The 19,617-nt window shown below is 54.9% G+C and overlaps 8 protein-coding genes across 8 annotated transcripts, besides 14 other annotated features; 5 read left to right on the plus strand and 3 right to left on the minus strand.

Moving 5' to 3' along the window:
• Positions 1-152: 152 nt before the first annotated feature.
• On the minus strand, positions 153-1,319 carry ACLA_032730 (NAD(P)-dependent alcohol dehydrogenase; the record flags this gene model as incomplete). The annotated part of the gene is made up of 3 exons (XM_001269962.1): positions 153-474; positions 539-968; positions 1,031-1,319. The coding sequence occupies 3 exons, from the start codon at positions 1,317-1,319 to the stop codon at positions 153-155; spliced, it is 1,041 nt and encodes a 346-aa protein (XP_001269963.1).
• A 320-nt stretch (positions 1,320-1,639) lies between these two features.
• Positions 1,640-2,601, minus strand: ACLA_032740 (putative short chain oxidoreductase/dehydrogenase; the record flags this gene model as incomplete). Its single annotated transcript, XM_001269963.1, has 3 exons — positions 1,640-2,019; positions 2,072-2,253; positions 2,309-2,601. 3 exons carry the CDS (start codon positions 2,599-2,601, stop codon positions 1,640-1,642), a joined length of 855 nt encoding a protein of 284 aa, XP_001269964.1.
• Positions 2,602-3,284: 683 nt separating this feature from the next.
• Positions 3,285-3,543, plus strand: ACLA_032750 (uncharacterized protein; the record flags this gene model as incomplete). Its single annotated transcript, XM_001269964.1, has 2 exons — positions 3,285-3,409; positions 3,456-3,543. 2 exons carry the CDS (start codon positions 3,285-3,287, stop codon positions 3,541-3,543), a joined length of 213 nt encoding a protein of 70 aa, XP_001269965.1.
• Positions 3,544-3,590: 47 nt separating this feature from the next.
• Positions 3,591-3,626: a microsatellite.
• Positions 3,591-3,627: a microsatellite.
• Positions 3,628-3,979: 352 nt separating this feature from the next.
• Positions 3,980-4,001: a microsatellite.
• A 412-nt stretch (positions 4,002-4,413) lies between these two features.
• Positions 4,414-5,371, plus strand: ACLA_032760 (uncharacterized protein; the record flags this gene model as incomplete). Its single annotated transcript, XM_001269965.1, has 2 exons — positions 4,414-4,895; positions 4,963-5,371. 2 exons carry the CDS (start codon positions 4,414-4,416, stop codon positions 5,369-5,371), a joined length of 891 nt encoding a protein of 296 aa, XP_001269966.1.
• Positions 5,372-5,984: 613 nt separating this feature from the next.
• On the minus strand, positions 5,985-7,999 carry ACLA_032770 (WD40 repeat domain-containing peptidylprolyl isomerase; the record flags this gene model as incomplete). Its single annotated transcript, XM_001269966.1, has 3 exons — positions 5,985-7,417; positions 7,473-7,858; positions 7,923-7,999. The coding sequence occupies 3 exons, from the start codon at positions 7,997-7,999 to the stop codon at positions 5,985-5,987; spliced, it is 1,896 nt and encodes a 631-aa protein (XP_001269967.1).
• A 270-nt stretch (positions 8,000-8,269) lies between these two features.
• On the plus strand, positions 8,270-10,074 carry ACLA_032780 (chaperonin-containing T-complex subunit CCT2; the record flags this gene model as incomplete). The annotated part of the gene is made up of 4 exons (XM_001269967.1): positions 8,270-8,272; positions 8,330-8,487; positions 8,565-9,939; positions 10,015-10,074. The coding sequence occupies 4 exons, from the start codon at positions 8,270-8,272 to the stop codon at positions 10,072-10,074; spliced, it is 1,596 nt and encodes a 531-aa protein (XP_001269968.1).
• Positions 8,675-8,707: a microsatellite.
• A 2,044-nt stretch (positions 10,075-12,118) lies between the features above and the next one.
• Positions 12,119-12,149: a microsatellite.
• Positions 12,150-12,401: 252 nt separating this feature from the next.
• On the plus strand, positions 12,402-13,949 carry ACLA_032790 (glycoside hydrolase family 76 protein; the record flags this gene model as incomplete). Its single annotated transcript, XM_001269968.1, has 3 exons — positions 12,402-12,501; positions 12,583-13,277; positions 13,362-13,949. The coding sequence occupies 3 exons, from the start codon at positions 12,402-12,404 to the stop codon at positions 13,947-13,949; spliced, it is 1,383 nt and encodes a 460-aa protein (XP_001269969.1).
• A 58-nt stretch (positions 13,950-14,007) lies between these two features.
• Positions 14,008-14,037: a microsatellite.
• Positions 14,008-14,038: a microsatellite.
• A 151-nt stretch (positions 14,039-14,189) lies between these two features.
• Positions 14,190-14,226: a microsatellite.
• Positions 14,190-14,227: a microsatellite.
• Positions 14,228-14,314: 87 nt separating this feature from the next.
• Positions 14,315-14,347: a microsatellite.
• Positions 14,348-14,820: 473 nt separating this feature from the next.
• Positions 14,821-14,857: a microsatellite.
• Positions 14,857-14,896: a microsatellite.
• Positions 14,897-15,286: 390 nt separating this feature from the next.
• Positions 15,287-15,315: a microsatellite.
• A 142-nt stretch (positions 15,316-15,457) lies between these two features.
• Positions 15,458-18,962, plus strand: ireA (bifunctional endoribonuclease/protein kinase IRE1; the record flags this gene model as incomplete). Its single annotated transcript, XM_001269969.1, has 2 exons — positions 15,458-18,444; positions 18,506-18,962. The coding sequence occupies 2 exons, from the start codon at positions 15,458-15,460 to the stop codon at positions 18,960-18,962; spliced, it is 3,444 nt and encodes a 1,147-aa protein (XP_001269970.1).
• A 455-nt stretch (positions 18,963-19,417) lies between these two features.
• Positions 19,418-19,450: a microsatellite.
• The last annotated feature ends 167 nt before the right edge of the window (positions 19,451-19,617 follow it).

A 19,617-nucleotide genomic window follows, 5' to 3' on the forward strand; every position in this document is an offset into this window, starting at 1 on the left:
GTCGATTTACTACGTAGTACTCCAAGTTCCTGCAGCACCTTTGTCTGCGATTATTAGACTAAACTACGGGTCCAGAGCAACAAGCACCACCTAACGAACTAGGCTATTATTCTTCAAATTTCTTCATCTATCGACTGATCCAATACCAGCTATCAAGCCATCCTCTCTACCGCTGGCTTCCCCATCAGATGCCTCTGCCCCACGATCACTCCACGGTACCGCATCTTGCCCTGCTCCAGGGTCTGGAATGCCGCCTGGATGCCATCCCGCGTCATGGGCCATGACATGATGATCGGGCGTATCCTATGCAGCGATACAAACCGCAGCATCTTGCGGACTGCCACCCGCGGCGCCCCCGCAGAGCCTTGAACGCGGATCCCGTTCGAGATGAGATCCGTGATGGGCAGCGGGGGTTGCTGCGTGCTCGCCGTCAGCACATGAATGGTGCCATCGCAACACACCATGGGCATGATCCTGGAAATACGCTCAGCTCTATTCAAAGCTCTTAGGGGGAGGGGGGGAGGATCGGTCCACAGACTTGGAGAAATCAGGAGCCTCATCCACGCACCACAGCAGGTGCTTGACAGGCTGTACTGCGCCTTTCGGGGCATTCTCCTCGACAACATGAAACTCGTTCGCGCCCAACCCAATCGCCTCGTCCTTCTTCGTGGCGCAGTCGGCAAGACAAACCACCTCATACCCCATCTTCGACGCGAACTGGATCGCCATGTGTCCCAGGCCTCCAATCCCCTGCACGCCGATCCGATCCCCGGGCTTGAGATCGTAGCACGTCAACGCGCACCACACCGTGGCCCCGCCGCACATCAGCGGCGCGGCGTACTCGGGCTCCAGCTCCGCAGGCAGCTTGATGAGCATACTCTCGTCCCACACGGCGTGCGTCGCGAACGTGCCGATCTCCGTGTTCTCCTTGCTGTACTGCTCGCGATGCTCGCAGTACTGATCGCAGCCTTTTTATCTCTCCCTGTCAGCCCTGGTCTACAGGCAATGCGAGAGCGGGTTGCGTCCTCACCGCCGATGCAAAAGTCGCAGTCCCCGCATACCTTATGCCCCCAGCCGAAACCCACCTTATCGCCGACCTTGAAGTTGCACACCGCGCTTCCGACGTCCCGGACGGTGCCGGCGCCCTCGTGGCCGAGCGCGACGCTCTTGTTCTTGAAGAGCCGATCCGTGCTGCAGAGGCCCGCGTGCGAGATCTCAACAAATACCTCGAAGGGCTGGATGGTGCGCCGCACCGTGTCCGGGATGATGTCCCCAGTTGAGGAGCCTTTGAAGATGTTGAACTCGATTGTTTTGGACATTGCGGTGCTTGCTTGGAGAGTTACTATGCTCTATTTTTGGGGGGGGAGGGAGTCGTGGTGTTCGCGCTGATGAGCTACGATATTTGTATCTGTGCGTTGATGCGTTTGATGAAGTCATTATCACGCTTTAATGCCAATGGACGCCTCTCTATTATTGACTGGAAATGGGAGGATAGCAACCCGGCCCGTCGGAGATGATCTCCGGTGACGGATTGACGACGGTATCGTTTGTATCAACGAAAGAACTACGTCAATTTACTGCTCGGTTCACAGTACACATTTTCTGGGTTTTTCATCCGTTCGGATGCATGGATGCTCTGCTAATAGTCGGTGCTTGAGGCAATCTCCTCCATCTCATCCAGATTCTTCCTCAATTCCTCCAGCTTGGTTCTGGCCCGTGCGATGCTGTCCCGACCCAGCGGCAAGCGGAGCAGATGCGTCTTGCCCGCGCCAACGCCTGTGCCCTGGGCCACGTCGATGAGACGCTCAACAGCCTTGACTGGATCCCCGGCTTGTCTTCCATCAAAGGTTCCATAGGCCTGTAATGCCTGTTCGAGGATTGTTCCCTGGTAGGCGGGGTTCAACCCGGCGGCGGGGGCTTGAGAGGCAGAGAGGAAGTTGGTGCGAAACATGCCCGGCTCAACGATGAGGACGCGGATGTTGAATGGGGCGACTTCCTGGGACAGGGCTTCGGAGAAACCTGCTGCTGATTAGCCAATGCGCCCATGGTATCCTGCTGGAAGACACGGTACCCTCGAGAGCAAACTTGCTGGCATTGTAGAGCGCGACAGAAGGTCGAGCTTGTAGACCCGCGATACTGCTGATGTTGACGATTGTGCCGGACTTTTGAGCACGCATGAACGGCAAAACCGCTTTGATGACTCGGATTGGCCCGTAGACGTTCGTATTGATCTGTTGGTGGATTTCCTCCTCACTTGCTCATTGGGTCAGACCTGGGTCAGCTGGATACGGAAGGATAGCTCGCGTACCTCATATCCTCCACAGATCCAAACAAGCCGTAGCCCGCGTTGTTGACCACGACATCGATCCGTCCCTGTTCCCGGACGGTATCTTCGACCGTCTGCTTCGCGTCCGCACGTGTGACGTCTAGTTGCAACCAGACGCCTCCTAGCGACTCAATCTGAGGATGCGTCTGTGCGGCTTTGACGGGATCGCGAGCTGTCGCGATGACGCGGTGACCGGCTTTGAGCACGGCTTCTGCGAGGATGGTGCCGAAGCCGGAGGAGGCACCGGTGATGAGCCAGGTTTGAGACGTAGCCATTTTGCGGGTTTTCTGCCCTCAATTGACATCCTGAATTCGTGCAAAGGCCTTTATATCGGTTTCGACAAGGACGCTTGTGATGTACCCGAGATCCGCATTGTGTGTGCTATGAATCATCGCGGGAATGGGCGGAGGCAATTCCGCAGTTCGTATTGGTGGTGAAGGAGTCACAAATCCGGATGGATTCAATCTTTGGAGTCATCTTCCCGTAATCAATCTGGGATACGTGGTCATCCAGGGTCCACGGCGCATCGAGTGGGTTATTCTCGTATCCCAAGGAAGGGATTCTTATTGCGCAAGAAGCGAGTGATAAGATACCTCATCGGTCGGGCGCATTGACGGTAGGTGCGGCACCGGGTGAATGTCAAGATAAGCAGTCAACTCCGCTTGGTGGAATCTTCGATAGAAGGATTCTTGAAGTCAGATTCCAGCTGACATTCCTGCCCCTGGCTGTGTACCTTTTTTTTTTGTGCAGAGTCCAAGATCCGAGAGGTCTACTCTGTAATCTGTAGGAGACTAAGACCCCTTGGAAGGACGATCCGTGGATCCTTTCCTGATGGGTGAACGTCAGCAATGCCAGGGCCGAATCTGTCAGATGTCAAAGCTAAAAGCCACGAGAGTCAAACTCACTCCAAGTGATGAGAGTTGATGCTGAATTGGTGATGGTAATCATAATAATAATAATGTCGCTGTTCCTGTTGCATCTGATGCTTCTGATGCTGATGATGCTGATGACTAATATGGGTTGCTTCTTCCTTGCCAAGTCAGAGCGCCAACAATCTGCATCAACGAACAAGCTGCTGAAGTTGTACCAAAGGTTGCATCTGCTTACCACCTGGTTACTTCATAATTAGCTGGGCTGCTGATGGAGCCAGAGATCTGCACCAAGCTCAAGTCTTGCGGTCTGGCGAGAAAGAACGACTCATCCTGACCCTGAGATGACGGACGTTGTGCCGCAAACGGGCGTCTCATCGTGTAATTCCATGGTCGTAGTGGTAGTAGTAGTAGTAGTAGTAGTAGTAGTAGATCATTATCGCCTATCGTAAGGGGGAAAAGTTGTAGTAAACCTGAAGAGTGCATTGGATAGATCCAAATGTGCCTGACTAGGAATCATTATTATACGGATATGAAACTGAAGCCGGTGCCTGAGGCGGGCACCAAAGGTACATCCAGAGAAAGTCAACAATGGAATCATGGTCTTTCATCCCATCTCTCAACATCTATCTATCAATCGAGTCAGAAACAAATTGATTCAAAGTCCCTTCATCTCCAGCCGCATCCGGAGCTCCTTTCCATCGACAGTAGTAACAGAACCAGGTGCACCGACACCAGGCTAAGGTAGCAATCATTTCCTCGGCACTCCCTCTACTCACTCCTCTATTATTATTATTATTATTATTCTATTCTACACCAGCTTTTCTTCTCGTTCTCGTCTGGCTGACGCCGAATCAATTAGTCCTGTCAAATAATTAATCCGGCTTTCCGTCTCCTCCGTTGATCTTCCTGTCCATCTTGTATCTCACCTTCGATCGTTGCATTCTTTCGATCTCATCTCTCCATCTCCATCATCATCATCACCATCCTCCTCCTCCTCATTTCTTCTCTTTGGTCATTCGTTCCCCCATCGTCGGTCTCCATAAAATCTTCCAGTCTCTCTCTCTCTCTCTCTCTCTTCCCCCTTCCCCCTCTACCTCCTTTTCTCGCTCCCTCCTCATCTTCGTATGATGGTGGGCCATCTGTTCCTGTGAGCTTTCCCACGCCGCGCCCCCCCCGACCGACCGGTCTCCACCGGAGTCTCAAACTTGCGTCGTCATGGCATATGGGCGGTTGGCCTGGACCGCCAACAATGCGGTGCTCAACTCGACCTGTCGACTCTTCCACCTGATCGCCATCGTTCTCGTCTTCACCACCGCCGTCTTCGCGGCGGACGACTCCATCCTCCCATCCGCCCCCTCCGCTTCCTTCCCTCAGTGCGGGCTCTCCTGCCCGCAGCTCAATGCAGCCGCCGACAGTTGTCTGGCCAGCCCGGATCCCGCGCACTCGGTTCACGTCTCGTGCTTCTGCCAGTCGTCCCTGATCGCCCAGCTTCACAATGTTCCAGACGGGACCTGCGATGATACCTGTACGCAGGAATCCGATCGTGTCTTGTTGAAGACATGGTACAACAACTATTGCAGCTCGGGGGGCGCCGCCGAGACAACCACAACCGCCGCCGTCCAGCCTGCAGCAGCTACCACGGGCTCCTCCTCCACCGGCCAGAAAGCACAGCCTGACTCGCCAGCACCCAAGTCCTGGTAAGTCGCTTCTCACGACCAATCGTTTTTTCTAGGATTCGGTGTTTGTCTAACAATACGACTGCAGGTGGGACGGTCACTACCAATGGGTCATCATGGTTATCGTCCTGATCGTCGCATTCAGCGTCATTGCCGCCGTCGGAGTCTGGGTGAAGAAACGCCACGATGCAAAACATCCCAATCTGTACCACGGCGTCGCCGGCAGTGGCAGTGGCAGCGGGACGGGAAGCGGGTTGTTCGCCAGTCGTGCGCAAGACCAGAGTCCAGCACCCAGCCAACCGGGCCACTTCTCGACGAATGTCGGGGCCGCGCCGCCGTCACGGTATAGCTCCGGCCAGAGCGAGTCAATTGCCAGCAGTTCGCGCACGGACGTCGTGCCCTCCAAGGTCCGGTCGGGCATGTCCTCAACGCGGTTGCAAAAGACACCAGAGTTGCCCAATGATGGCGACGTTGAGATTCGGGAGGTACCCCGGTGAATACCGGTGTTTCTGTCTAGCAATCCCTCGGAAATCTCGTAGTATCATCCAGGAGGAAACCATGGGACGAAATACCTCCATCCCAGCCTCTTTCTTTTTCTTTTTTTCTCCGTCCAAAGACGTGTCGCTATCCTTGCATATATCCGGCGTTTACGTTTCTGTGTCTGTATTTGAACTTTCTGTGAAAACATCTTGGCTTCTGTCGAATCAGTACGCATACCCTTCCGCGGTATGCTACGAGGTTTTTGTTCATTGATTTCTTTTTTTTCTGTGCATATCTAGTCCTATCTTCTTGACATTCGTTGATACATCCTTTTTCCTTCTTTTTTTTCAAAATTTTTTCGCGGAACTTAAGTCGCCTTTCAATTCGGATCTTGGCCTCGAGCCGGTTTTGGCTCTCTACATCTTCCTGCCTTTGGGGTTGTGGGTGGAGATTAGGTTATAATGGGTTCGCTGAGATGGTTCTGTACCAGAAAACAAAAAAAAAGTCGTGGGCTGTTGCTAGAAACAGACGGGGTAATATACAATTGGATGCCATGCCACTCATACAACAGGCCAGTCGTTGAAAGTTGAAGAAACGCATAAATAATAGATACAAAACAAGGGGAACAGCTCAGGTCACGGAGATGCTCACGATCTTGATGTCCTGCTCGGGCTTCTCCTTGTGCGTCTTCGTGTTCTCGATCTTGTGCACGACGTCCAGCCCTTGCACGGCCCGCCCGAAGATGGTATGCTTCCCGTCCAGCCACGGAGTCTTCTCCGTGGTGATGAAGAACTGGCTCCCGTTCGTGTTGGGCCCGGCGTTGGCCATGGACAGCGTGTACGGCTTGTCGTGCTTGAGGCTGGAGAACTCGTCCTCGAACTCGCCGCCCCAGATCGACTCGCCGCCCGTGCCGTCGCCCAGCGGGTCCCCGCCCTGGATCATGAACTTGCGGATCACCCGGTGGAAGATGGTGTTGTTGTAGTAGCCCGCGCGCGCGTGCGTGACAAAGTTCTCCACCGCCTTGGGCGCGGCCTGCGGGAACAGCCGCAGGTGGATGTCGCCCATGGTGGTATGCAGGATCGCCGACGTGCCCGTCTCCGCGGCCTTTTTGGCCGCCGGCTCGCGCGCGTCCGCCTGCGTGGGACGTTCGTTCTGCACGTCGCGCGTCGCCTTGGACACCTCCGTCTCGTTCGTGAACAGGTAGAACCGGATCTTCGCGAACCCCGTCGACACCAGGATCGGGTCGCGCTCCTCGGATTCCTGGAGCAGCGGGTTGGCGCTGGCCGCCATCGACACCGTCACCACACCCTTGCGCTGCGGCTGGCCCTGGTACATGGCGAGGTTGAGTGGGCGGAAGGGCTCGTCCCGCGCGTACACGCGCACCACCCGGTTGGTGTAGGTGTTGATGCACTTGACGCCGTACAGGGAGCCGTACAGCAGGAAGTGGCCCGACTCGTCGAAGATCACGTTCACCTTCGGTTGCGTGACCGGGTTTTCCAGCTCGCGTTCGACGGCGAGCCGGCGGCCGAATTCCACCTCGTCCAGCTGGTACAGCGCCGTGCCGGCCTGCTGCATTGTGGTGATCGTAGCCAGGGACTCGTCGTACTTGCGGTAGAGCTTGCCCGTAGCAAAATCGAAGACGCGGACCTGGCGGTCGGGGAAGGAGATAGTGGCGAAGTGCTCGCCTGAGGGAGAGATAGTAATGGATGCGGGCACGGATTTGGATTTCTTAAACTCGAACAGGTTGGTGGAGGATTTCAGCTCAAACACGTTATCAGGCTTTTCAAAGGAGCCGTCGCCTGCGCGCCAGTACTCGATCATGCCGGATTGGTCGGCCGAGACGACGCAGTCGAATGCGTTGTTGAAGGCGATGGCGGCCACGGGGCTGCGATGTATCGACTTGACAGTGTGCAGCGGGGTGTGATTCTCTCCACGGCCGTCAAAGACCTGGATCATCGAGCTGTCTTCGTCCGTCACAGCCAGCAATGGCAGCGATGCACCGCGGGGGTGGACCCAGCAGACGCAGCGTGGTGTGAAGTCAAGGGGGAGCATGGCCAACAAATCTCGAAAAGCATTAGTTCAGTGAACAGTTTAATGAGACGAAAAAAGAAGCCATACCGAAAGTAATAACATCGAATATCTTGACCGTCTTGTCGGCCCCCGCCGTCGCAAAACTTCTCCCATCCGCGCTGACACTGACGCTCTTGATCTCCGCAGGATGCGCACGGAATTCCTTGACGAACTCCACGCCGACAGCCATCTTTTTCCAGAACTTCACAATGCCATCTATTGACGAGGTGATGAGAAAGTCTGTGTATGGGGTTATCGTGACAAAGGACAGCTGGTCCTTGTGCATGAGCGATTTCGAATACCGAGGCGACGCTGGTAGCGCATTCACGTAGACCTTCTCGAAGGGCAGCTTGCGTCGCTTTTTCTTGGGCGCATCGGCCGTAGGAAGAGCTGGTCCGTAATCATCATCGGAGGACGACCCATTGTCTATGTTCCTGCATCAGCCTTTTCTGTATCGTGTCTTAGAATCGCAATCGGAGGCTGGCTGGGGATAGTAACCCACCATCTTCGTCCTCAATGGCAGCGTGAGGACGTTTGTTGATGGCAAGCTTGGCTTGCTCATCCGTATCCGCCATAATAAACAAGATTATCCAGCAAGAAACAACGTCCAAAAGGAATAGGATGACAGAATGTTGCGCTTGAGCCGATGCTTGGATGGTAAGGAGGGACTTTGGGCGGGCGGTCTGAAGCTCCAACTCGAGCTCGGGCCACATCGCGAACTTTTCTGGACGTCCCGCATTAATTGATGAATCCTCCACTGTGTCTTTGAACCAGCATCCCCCTCCTGAGCTGCCTGTCTTCCTTTTTGAGGGTAGTTTCATATTTTTTTTCATTCTCTATCAATCATGGTATGTGATCTCCCATGTTCACATATACTCTTCCGGATAAAAAACTGACCTTCTCAGGCGTCCTTCGGCAATCCCACCCAGATCTTTGCGGACGATGTAGTTGAAGAAAAGGGCGAGAACGCCCGTCTGTCCGCCTTCGTCGGTGCCATCGCCGTCGGTGACTTGGTGAAGAGCACATTAGGACCCAAGGGAATGGACAAGATCCTTCAGTCAGCGTACGTGGTGGGATGTCGTGGGAATGCGGGGTGTTGCCATCGTGGGCGTGCACAGCTGACTGGAAAGGTCGAAATAGGTCGACGGGCGAAATCCTCGTAACGAATGACGGTGCCACAATCCTCAAGGCTATTGCCCTCGATAACGCCGCTGCCAAGGTACTGGTGAACATCTCCAAGGTGCAGGACGACGAAGTCGGTGACGGTACGACGTCGGTGACGGTGTTGGCGGCGGAGCTGCTGCGTGAGGCAGAGAAACTCGTGAACCGCAAGATCCATCCCCAGACCATTATTGATGGCTACCGGATAGCCAGCAAGGCGGCTCTGGAAGCGCTCGAGAAAGTTGCCGTTGACCGGAGCAAGGACATGGAGGCGTTCCGGAACGATCTGCACGCCATTGCCCGCACAACCCTCAGCTCCAAGGTCCTGGCCCAGGACCGCGACCACTTCGCTACCCTTGCCTGCGATGCTGTGCTTCGCCTCCGTGGCTCGACCGATCTCAGCCACATCCAGATCATCAAGAAGGCCGGTGGTAAGCTGATGGACTCGTACCTCGACGAGGGGTTCATCCTCGACAAGAAGATCGGTGTCAACCAGCCCAAGCGCCTGGAGAATGCCAAGATCCTGGTCGCCAACACGGCCATGGACACAGACAAAGTGAAGATCTTCGGTGCGCGGGTCAAGGTCGAATCAACAGGCAAGCTGGCGGAGTTGGAGAAGGCCGAGCGCGAGAAGATGAGGGCCAAGGTGGAGAAGATCAAGTCTCACGGCATCAACTGCTTCGTCAACCGTCAGCTCATCTACAACTGGCCCGAACAGCTTTTCACCGAGGCCGGTATCATGACCATCGAGCATGCCGACTTCGACGGCATCGAGCGCTTGGCCCTGGTGACCGGCGGTGAGATCGCCTCCACCTTCGACCACCCTGAGCAGGTCAAGCTCGGCCACTGTGATGTGATCGAGGAAGTGATCATCGGCGAAGACACCCTCATCAAGTTCTCGGGCGTGGCTGCCGGTCAGGCATGCACCATCGTGCTGCGCGGTGCGACCGAGCAGCTGCTGGATGAGGCGGAGCGGTCCCTGCACGATGCTCTGGCCGTGCTCTCTCAGACCATCAAGGATCCCCGGGTCACGCTGGGTGGTGGCTGCGCGGAGATGGTCATGTCCAAGGCGGTCGAGCAAGCGGCCCAAAACACCACCGGCAAGAAGCAGCTGGCAGTGGATTCTTTCTCGTTCGCACTTCGACAGCTGCCTACGATCCTGGCCGACAACGCCGGTTTGGATTCGAGCGATCTGGTCACCCGCCTGCGCCAGGCCATCAACAACGGCATGACTAGCTCAGGTCTGGACCTGCTCACCCCTGGCGGTGGCATTGCCGACATGCGCGAATTGGGTGTTGTGGAGAGCTACAAGTTGAAGAAGGCTGTTGTTTCTTCGGCGTCGGAGGCTGCAGAGGTAAAAAAAAAAAAAATTTCCCCCCTTCTTGTTTTGTCTCTCGGGCCCTGTTTGACTAACACCTACTGCTTACAGCTTCTCCTACGTGTCGACAACATCATTCGGGCTGCTCCTCGCCGACGTGAGCGTATGTAGAGGATGGATGAACGAGGCAGTGGATTCTTACAACTTTAACGATACGGCGCGCGGATAATAAATAAATTAAGGTCAATGTCATTGGTTTTTGCCCAAATCAGGTCCTAGTAAGGAAATTTGCATTTGCATGTAGTTGAGGACGTTTCAAGCTAGTCTGGGAGGGATCAACAGAGACTCGACGCGATCTACTCGTTTCCGCCGTCTGCATAGTCGAAGAAAGAAGTTGACTACCGCTCCATGGCTCATCAGAACTATATCATCTACGTATGTTTCTAAGAGCATGTTCAGTGATATCCCTGATATTGTTGGCTTCGACGTACTCGACTGAAATGTGCTTGCCTCAACCAGATGCAAGATACCTCAGCTAGTTCCAGCAAGGCGCTCCGGTCTTGGTGCTTGATCCTATTTTGAGTGGGTGGTACACTGGTTGCTAGCTGCAGATTGAGCAGTGAGCAGTGAGCAGTTAGCACTCCATTCACTAACTCTATGGCTTGTGTGCGCTGCTACTGGACTTCAGACTCGGAGGGATCAGTCACGACGGAGACTCGGAATTTTCCTGGAGAGTATTATTAGAGTGGGAGAAACAAGCCTTTGTCTTTGTCCGGTTAGAAGCGTATATACTACAGTATAACTCAATTTTCATTCGTTCTTGTTGATTTACTCCGTATATTTTGAGCAGCTTGGCCATTCTGCTCATCCAGCACCAGTATATACTGTGTATGTGTGTATGTATACATGCAGTGGGAAGAGGGGGAACCCAAGCTGAAAGCCATACACCTAGCTCGTTGAATTAATGAATTTGATGAATTGATGGATATATCTGACTGGTTTCACTGTCATGAATAACTATGATACTACTACTATTTCTGTACTCTGTACTCTGTATGCTGTATGCACATGTCGACCTGTCAAGCGAGTTAAGCACTGGGCCAAGGTCTTGGTGGTGGGCGCTATTTTTAGCGGGCGAAATGCTTCTGTCTGAGGTCTGAGTCCTTCTAGACTTCCTCGTACAGTACGGAGTACTTACTACGGAGTACTACTTAGTAGTTACATTATCCATGCATCCTACCTACTATGTACAGCCAGCCTCGGTGCGGGAAATGGAATACCGTCCATTTGCTTGTGAGCCTGTTTCCCTCCTCCAGAGATACACACTCGTGCAACGGATATTAATCAGATTCATAACCACCATCCATAACTCTCTGACTACCATGGCATGGACTACTGTCCTCTGGTTGATAATCGCCTTGGCTGAAGACGATCCCTGGGTCCATGGCCCGTGAGACAGCACATCGGAACCACTCAGAGGCCTGGGAAACGAGGCTGCTGGGGCTCCATTGCGTGTCTTGAGTCTTGACTCTTGACTCCTCCGTTGAGTCCGTTCCTTAACGATGGAGTCAAGGATGAATGACCTTGGAAATTGGAGTACTGTGTACGTATGAATGGGAGTCTTGGAGTCTTGGACTTGGAGACCCTAAGAGCTCGGCGTGATGCTTGACTCTGGGTTTTTTCTTTCTTTTTTTTCTTGGGCAGGGGAAATCCTTACCGAGAGGAGGACCTACCTGTCCACCGTGGCACTGCCATCATCAGCACCTCTGTAAGACAGTAACGACTGACAGACAGGAAGAAAAGATCTAATCAAGGATTATTAGATACTCATAGTACTCCGTAGTTAACGATTACCTACTGTGTATATTAATTATTATCATAATCATATCCAATCCTCCAGGGCAGTGCTCGCTCATCACTGCGAATTGCCCGCATTCAGCGAATCAATCATCTGAATTAAGATTAAGTCTCCGTCTCCGTGCTGACAGTCAACAATCATCAATCATCAATCATAATCACCTCTGTCTCCCTCCATCCATCCTCTCCTTTCCTCATCCTTTCTTTCTTTTCTTGATCTCTGCAAACCTGCAAATCAGCAAATCACCACGCTTCTCGCATCGATCTCTCTGATCATCTAACCACCCAGTCCATCTGGTGCTTCACCATCGAGTGACGGCGCATCGTGCGCTTGGCTTTTCCCTGGACCGCAATAGTCCTCCTACTCCTACTCCTACTCCTACTCCTACTATTACTGCCATCTTCGTGCCTTCCGGCTGTCGCTTCACCTGACTTGCCCCTCCCTGCAATTGGGTGTGCCTTCGGCTTTTCAGCGCAGTTTACGCTCGTTGGGTTGTTCTTGAAAAAACAGAACAAGAAAAAAAACAAAACCAGAACAAAAATACAAATATTGATTTTATGTTTCGATGCTGCGACGGCTTGCTTTGTCTCTCACTTGATACTTCTAGTAGTAGTATCCGTCTCCCTTGTTTGATCCAACCATGAATCTCCTCGGTCGCTCCTCGTCCATCTTCTTATTAACCGCCTTCCTTGCCGGACAAGGAACGGTCACGTCGCTGAATCTGGACATCAATGACGTTCGTAAGTGAATCGCCTTGTTCGGATCACACCACGCGAAATTCCTCGGATCATGACCAGCTCGCTAATCCCCCTGTCACGCAGAATCCATCAAGAATGCCGCCGCGACCACAGCCTTCAATATGATGAGCGACTACCATGGCAATGAGACCGGCCAGATTCCGGGGAAGCTTCCCGACACCTGGTGGGAAGGCGGCGCGATGTTCATGACTCTGATTCAATACTGGTACTGGACGGGGGATCCGTCCTACAACGATGTGGTCACGCAGGGCATGCTTTGGCAGAAGGGCAACGATGATTATTTCCCCTCGAACTACAGCAACTATCTCGGAAACGATGACCAGGTGTTTTGGGGTCTGGCGGCGATGACCGCGGCGGAGCTGAACTATCCCGAGCAGAACGGGCAGCCGTCCTGGGTGTCGCTCGCACAGGGGGTGTTCAACACGCAGGTGCCCCGATGGGACACATCCACCTGCCACGGGGGCTTGCGCTGGCAGATCTGGCCCTACCAGGACGGCTACCGGACCAAGAACGCCATCTCGAACGGCGGGCTCTTCCAGCTGTCGGCGCGACTCGCTCGGTATACCAACAACGCCACCTACGCGGACTGGGCGGAGCGCATTTGGGACTGGAGTGCGACCACGCCGTTGCTCAAAGAGTCTGACTGGACGATTGCCGACACCACCTCGCCGGATAAGCAGTGCACGGATCATGGCGATCTCCAATGGACCTACAACTATGGCACCTACATCAGTGGAGCCGCGTACATGTTCAACTACGTGGGTGTCCCCTGTTCCCTTCCCCCCCCTTCGTGCCTCCTGGCCCCGTGGGAGGCTATTGTAACGGGACTGACGGACCGATAGACCAACGGAGGTAGCAAATGGAAGAAGGGGTTGGATGGCCTGCTGGGCACCACCTTCTCCCTCTTCTTCCCCTTCCAGAACGGCACGGTGATGTCCGAAGTCGCGTGTGAGCCGAACATGATGTGTGACCGGAACCAGGACTGTTTCAAGGGATTTCTGTCGTCGTGGCTGACGTTTACGACCACGATTGCTCCGTACACCGCCGACGAGATCGTCCCCCGGATCCAACAGTCGGCGCTGGCGGCGGCCAAACAATGCTCGGGCGGCGACAGCCACACCCAGTGCGGGCGGCGGTGGCACCAAGACACGTGGGATGGGACGACCTCGCTCGAGGAGGACATGAGTGCGCTGAGCGTGTTTTCGTCGACCATGATTACCCACAAACAGATGCAGCAGGCCCAGGGACCACTGACCTCAGATACCGGGGGGACCAGCAAGAGCAACTCCAGCGCGGGCACGGGGACCGAACACAGCGCGCCGCAAGCGCTGCCCGTTACCACGGGGGATCGCGCGGGGGCGGGTGTCTTGACGGTGGTCTTTCTGGGCGCTTGGATTGGGGCCGTGACCTGGATGGTCTATGGCCGATGATCCCATCGAGACCTTCCGTTCACCCCCTACTCGCCTGGCGTGTATATAGGAGCCGAGCTTTTTTTTTTTTTTTTTTTTTTTTTTCTTTTCGTTTCGGGAATTTCTCTTTCAATGCAAGGTGCATAGTGTATTCGTATTCTACTTGGGGGGGGGACTTCATCATTCATTGTGGTCTGATCTAGGGAGCTTGGAGTGTGCGGAGTTGGGGTGTCTGGGAGGATCTTCAGGACTCTTGGGGTGTTTTTTTTTTTTTTTTTTTTTTTTTTTTTGTTTTTTTTGCCTCCCCCTTTTCGTTTCTTCTTGTGTTTCCGAGCCCGAGGATCTAGCAGGATCTTAATCAACCATGATTCTTCCGCAGTTTACAGTAGATGGATAGATAGATACATAGTAGATGGATATATCCCTCACGATCCATGAGGGTGTCGGTAATAATAACGAGGGGTGTACTCTGAAGGGGGCCATGTTTCATCTTCCAACCAATTGCAGCAGCCATCATTGCCCCCAAGCCCACTTATCCATTACGCGTATTGTCACAGCACAGCACACCCGCTTTCCAGGTTCTTCTTCTGAGGCAGAAATAACAGTGCCACCCGAAGGGGATGCATATTGCAGGGCAGTGCAGACGAGAAAGAAGACGAAGAAGAGGAAGATGCCTTGTACGGTAATTTAATGTCTATCCGGGTGGAAGTGCAGAGCAGAGTGCAGAGTGCAGATGCAGCAAGATGGAACTGCCTCCGAGGTACGGATACTAGGTACAACATCCTTAACTGACAGTGTCTGTGGATGTCTCAATAATATCTCCGTTGGCTGCCGTCTTCCAACTTCCAAGCCTTCGATCTTTCTCTCATCTTCCATCCGCGTCACAGAATTGATTATTATTAGTGATTAATATTATCATCATTATTATTGCTGATGCTGATGCTGATGCTGATGCTGATGCTGAGTGCTAAATGCTTAATGCTAATTCTGTCTGCCTTGCGTGATTTCCTAATGGGATTCGCTCCCTTTTAGTGCCCCTGATGCCCCCTTTGGCCCTTTGAGTCAGTTACTTAGTTAGCTTCGACTCGCTTGATCGCTTCAGTATTAGAGACTTCGCACATTTCGTTCATCTTCTTCATCTTCATCCATCACATCCTATTCTCTTCGTCTCCATCGCTCTCCTGCGTTCCTCCGATCAACGTATATCTCTCCCCGGCCAGATCGTCCTCCACTCTCGACGCTATCCGTTACGCTTAGTCCCACGGAGAGCCACACATTCCACAGACTAGGTACCGACAGACTACAGTCCAACACAGTCCAGGCCAACCCTCACTCCCTCCCGCTCTCCCTACTACTACTATTCTTATTCTTATTCTTATTCTTATTCTATCATCCCATCCTTCTCCTCTACCTCCCTCGCCCTGTCTTCTCCCGAGAGAGGGAATCCTCATGCCATCCTCATCGTCACCTTCCAGGGACTGATCCATCTGATATACCACCTCGATTCCTCAGCATTGTAGCTTTTCACCATGCGGTGGCGGCTGCCTGGCGCCCGAACAACCCTCCCCGCCAGCGTCGCCCTTCTTCTACTCCCCATTCTTGTTGCTCCGCAGCAGCTGCAGGAACACGATGACCGCCCCTCCACCGTCTCCGCCCCGTACCCCCCGGCCGGACGAGCGTTCGAGTATGACCCCCTCGCTACAATCCACGTGAAATCCAACGATGCGAGCGCCCTTGCAACCATGGCTCTGGCGGGCTCCGGCCGCGCCGTTCGAGCCCATCCTGCCCCGGCCAGCAGTTCCTCTGCCGGCCTGGCACCGCAGCTTCACGCGCGGTCTCTGCAGGATTGGGAGGTTGAGGACTTTGTCCTGCTGGCGACCGTCGACGGTTCCATTCACGCACGCGACCGCAAAACCGGCGCCGCTCGCTGGGCCCTCGAGGTCCCCAGCAGCCCCATGATCGAGAGCATCTACCATCGCGCCAACCATTCGAGCTTCGATCGCACCCAGCCCGAAGACGACTTTCTCTGGATCGTCGAGCCCAGCCAGGATGGGAGCTTGTACATCTACAGTCCCGATCCGGATGCCGGGTTGCAGCGCTTAGGCCTGACCGTCAAGGAACTGGTCGAGCAGACCCCCTATTCGGGAATCGACCCCGCGGTGACGTATACCGCGCGGAAGGAAACGACGCTGTACACCGTCGACGCGCGGACGGGAAATATTCTCCGGGTCTTTAGTTCGCGAGGGCCCATCAGCTCCGGGCAGGGGGGCTGCCGCAAAGTCGATGCATTCGACCAGGAATCGGACGAGTGTGACTCGCCGTCGGGGACCCTGGTCCTCGGTCGCGTCGAGTATGCCGTGGCGATTCAGAACACCGAGACGGGCGACGCGATCTGCACCTTGAAGTACTCCGAATGGACCGCCAACAACCGCGACATGGACCTCCAGAGCCAGTACTTCCGGACGATGGATCAGAGCCACATCTACAGCATGCATGACGGGGTGGTGCTGGGCTTCGATCATTCGCGGATGGACCGTCCCCGCTACACGCAGCGTTTCTCCACTCCCGTGGTGCGGGTCTTCGATGTCGCCCGCCCCGTCAACGTCGAATCGCCCGATGCCGCCCCGCCGCTGGTGCTTCTGTCGCAGCCGGCGCAGCCTCCCGATCCCGACTATGGCCCCTTGAACGACGAGCGAGACGCGCGAGTCTGGATTGACCGCACCGAGGGCGGCGGCTGGTATGCCATGTCGGAAGAGACGTACCCACTGGTCACCGGGCGTGCCAAGATGGCCCAGTGCTACGAGAAGGATTACCTGCGGTATGGACAGCCGCTCAACAGCTTGTCCGCCGGCCAACAGCGGGATGCACTGAGTGGCGTCCACTCGCTGAATGGCCCGCGGATCGTCCGGAACATCCCCAGTATCTCTGGACCCTCTCACCACCTGGAACTCAACAACAACGATACGCCGCGGGAACTGATTCGCAGCCCGTCGGAGCTGGCATTACCACCTGCCTTGCGACACAGTACCATTATCCGAAAGGGATGGGATAATGCCGTGGACATCTTCGTGACGCTCCTGTTACTCTTCTTCGGTGCCTTTATCTATTTCAACTCCCATAATATCCAGGAGCTGGCCAAGCAGAAGCTGGACATCAAGAACATCATGGCGTCGTACGCTCAGCCACCCCTATCGACTCCCGCGAGTCCCGTCGTGGGTGCTACCTTCAAGCGCGATGCCAGTCCGATGCGACCTGTCGCCAATTTCACCGTCGATGTCGAGGTCCCCGACGAACCGCAAGGGGGCGATGAGACGCCCCGGCCCAAGCGCGACCGCAGTCTTGCCGTCCCAGGCTCGACGCCTCGGGTGAAGATCCGAGAGCCCTCCCGCGGCCCCGACGATGAGGAAGATCTGGACGATCCGACCGCCAACGAGGATGCTGAGAAACCGAAGAAGGCTCGCCGGGGTCGCCGGGGCGGCAAGGCACATCGGCGTCGAAAGAAGCCCGGCACTGACGGCGAATCGCAGGCCCAGCCGGATCGAGTGGTGGAGGAGGTGAATAATCTCCAGCCTCCCTCCCGTCTGGAGCCCGATGTGCAGCTGGTGCGGAGCGTGTCCAATGAGTTCGTCGAGATGGACGGCGTTCTCCGGATCGGTCGACTGAAGGTGTTTAGCGACGTCGTGCTTGGCCATGGCAGTCATGGCACCGTCGTGTACCGCGGCTCCTTCGACGGACGCGACGTGGCGGTCAAGCGTATGTTGGTCGAGTTCTACGATATTGCCTCCCACGAGGTGGGACTGCTGCAGGAAAGTGACGATCACAACAATGTCATCCGGTATTTCTGTCGCGAGCAAGCCACCGGGTTCCTGTACATTGCGCTGGAGCTGTGTCCTGCCTCCCTGCAGGACTTGATCGAGCGTCCCGGGGACTACCCGCAGCTCGTGCAGACCGGCTTAGATCTGCCGGATATCCTGCGTCAGATCATCGCTGGCGTCCGCTATCTGCACTCGCTCAAGATTGTGCACCGCGATCTGAAGCCGCAGAATATTCTGGTTGCGATGCCGCGGGGCCGCACCGGGTCCCGATCGCTGCGTCTTCTCATTTCCGACTTCGGCCTATGCAAGAAGCTGGACGACAACCAGAGCTCGTTCCGTGCGACGACCGCGCACGCCGCCGGAACGTCGGGCTGGCGGGCCCCGGAATTGCTGGTCGACGACGACAACCGCTCGGCGATCCAAGGGGAGTCTCAGCATACCGAGTCGTCCGAACCGGCCGTCGTTGATCCCCAGACGAACCGACGCGCCACCCGAGCCATCGACATCTTCTCCCTGGGCTGTGTTTTCTACTACGTGTTGACGCGGGGCAGCCATCCGTTTGATAAGAATGGCAAGTTCATGCGCGAGGCGAACATCGTCAAGGGCAATTTCAACCTGGATGAACTCCAGCGGCTGGGTGATTACGCGTTTGAGGCGGATGATTTGATTCGTTCCATGCTGTGCCTTGAGCCTCGTCAACGGTACGGCGGTGTTGCACTCTTGTGGATGTTTTGTGGAACCCTTTGACTAACGATTGAATAGACCCGATGCGAGCGCCGTTCTCATGCACCCTTTCTTCTGGAACCCGTCCGACCGTCTGAGCTTCCTCTGCGACGTCTCGGACCACTTCGAGTTCGAGCCCCGCGACCCTCCGTCGGACGCTCTTCTCTGCCTGGAGTCCGTGGCGCCGGATGTGATGGGCCCGGACCTGGATTTCCTGCGCCTTCTGCCCAAGGATTTCAAGGACAACCTCGGCAAGCAGCGCAAGTACACGGGGTCCAAGATGCTGGATCTGCTCCGGGCGCTGCGCAACAAGCGCAACCACTACAACGACATGCCGGAGCATCTCAAGGCCCATGTTGGCGGGCTGCCCGAGGGCTACTTGAATTTCTGGACGGTCCGGTTCCCCAGTCTGCTCATGAGCTGTCACTGGGTGATTGGGGAGTTGCGGTTGACGAAGATTGACCGGTTCAAGCGCTACTTTACTCCTGTGGAGTAGGTGATATTGATTTTTTTCCCGTCCTCTTTTCGGCCCTATCTAGCATATTTGCCTGTACTTGTCGTCTTCTTGTGTCTGTATCTACCAAGTATCACTCGCTGTACTTATCCCATGAGGACTATGGATCGTCTGTTTGTAACGTAAGACCGCCGGAATGCAGCAAAAGGGGCAGCGTCCGCTCTTTCCGTAGGCATCGATCGACAGGTCTCACCAGCAGCTCATCAGCGTGCATGAAGCGCCTTCTGATCGACACCTGTCACATTTTGCCGACAGGACCACCCGGACGCTGCTGAATTGTGGTGGCTGGACGTGCGGGTGTGGATGTGGGATTAGGTACCTCAGCAGTTTAAAGTGTCTTTGCACGCGTGGAGTTGACCGCGACGGCCGTCACTTTTTCTCCGTCTCCAACTCCCCCGTCACTTTTTCTCTTCCAGCACCATCGAAACAATCAGATTGTGTGTTGTGTTGTGGTGTGTTGTGGTGTGGTGGCTCTTATTTCCACCCTTTTTGTCTATTCTTCTTTCTGCCTTTGTTATTGTACTTCATCTGTGTTACTGTTACTGCTGCAGAAAACCTCCCCCCCCGTCCTGTTTTCCACCACCACTTTTATCATCTCCATCGCGAAAATCTTCCACCTCTGCTGCTTCCCAACAAC

This window comes from Aspergillus clavatus, genomic scaffold (genome assembly GCF_000002715.2).
Source record: "Aspergillus clavatus NRRL 1 1099423829805 genomic scaffold, whole genome shotgun sequence".
NCBI lineage: Eukaryota > Fungi > Ascomycota > Eurotiomycetes > Eurotiales > Aspergillaceae > Aspergillus > Aspergillus clavatus.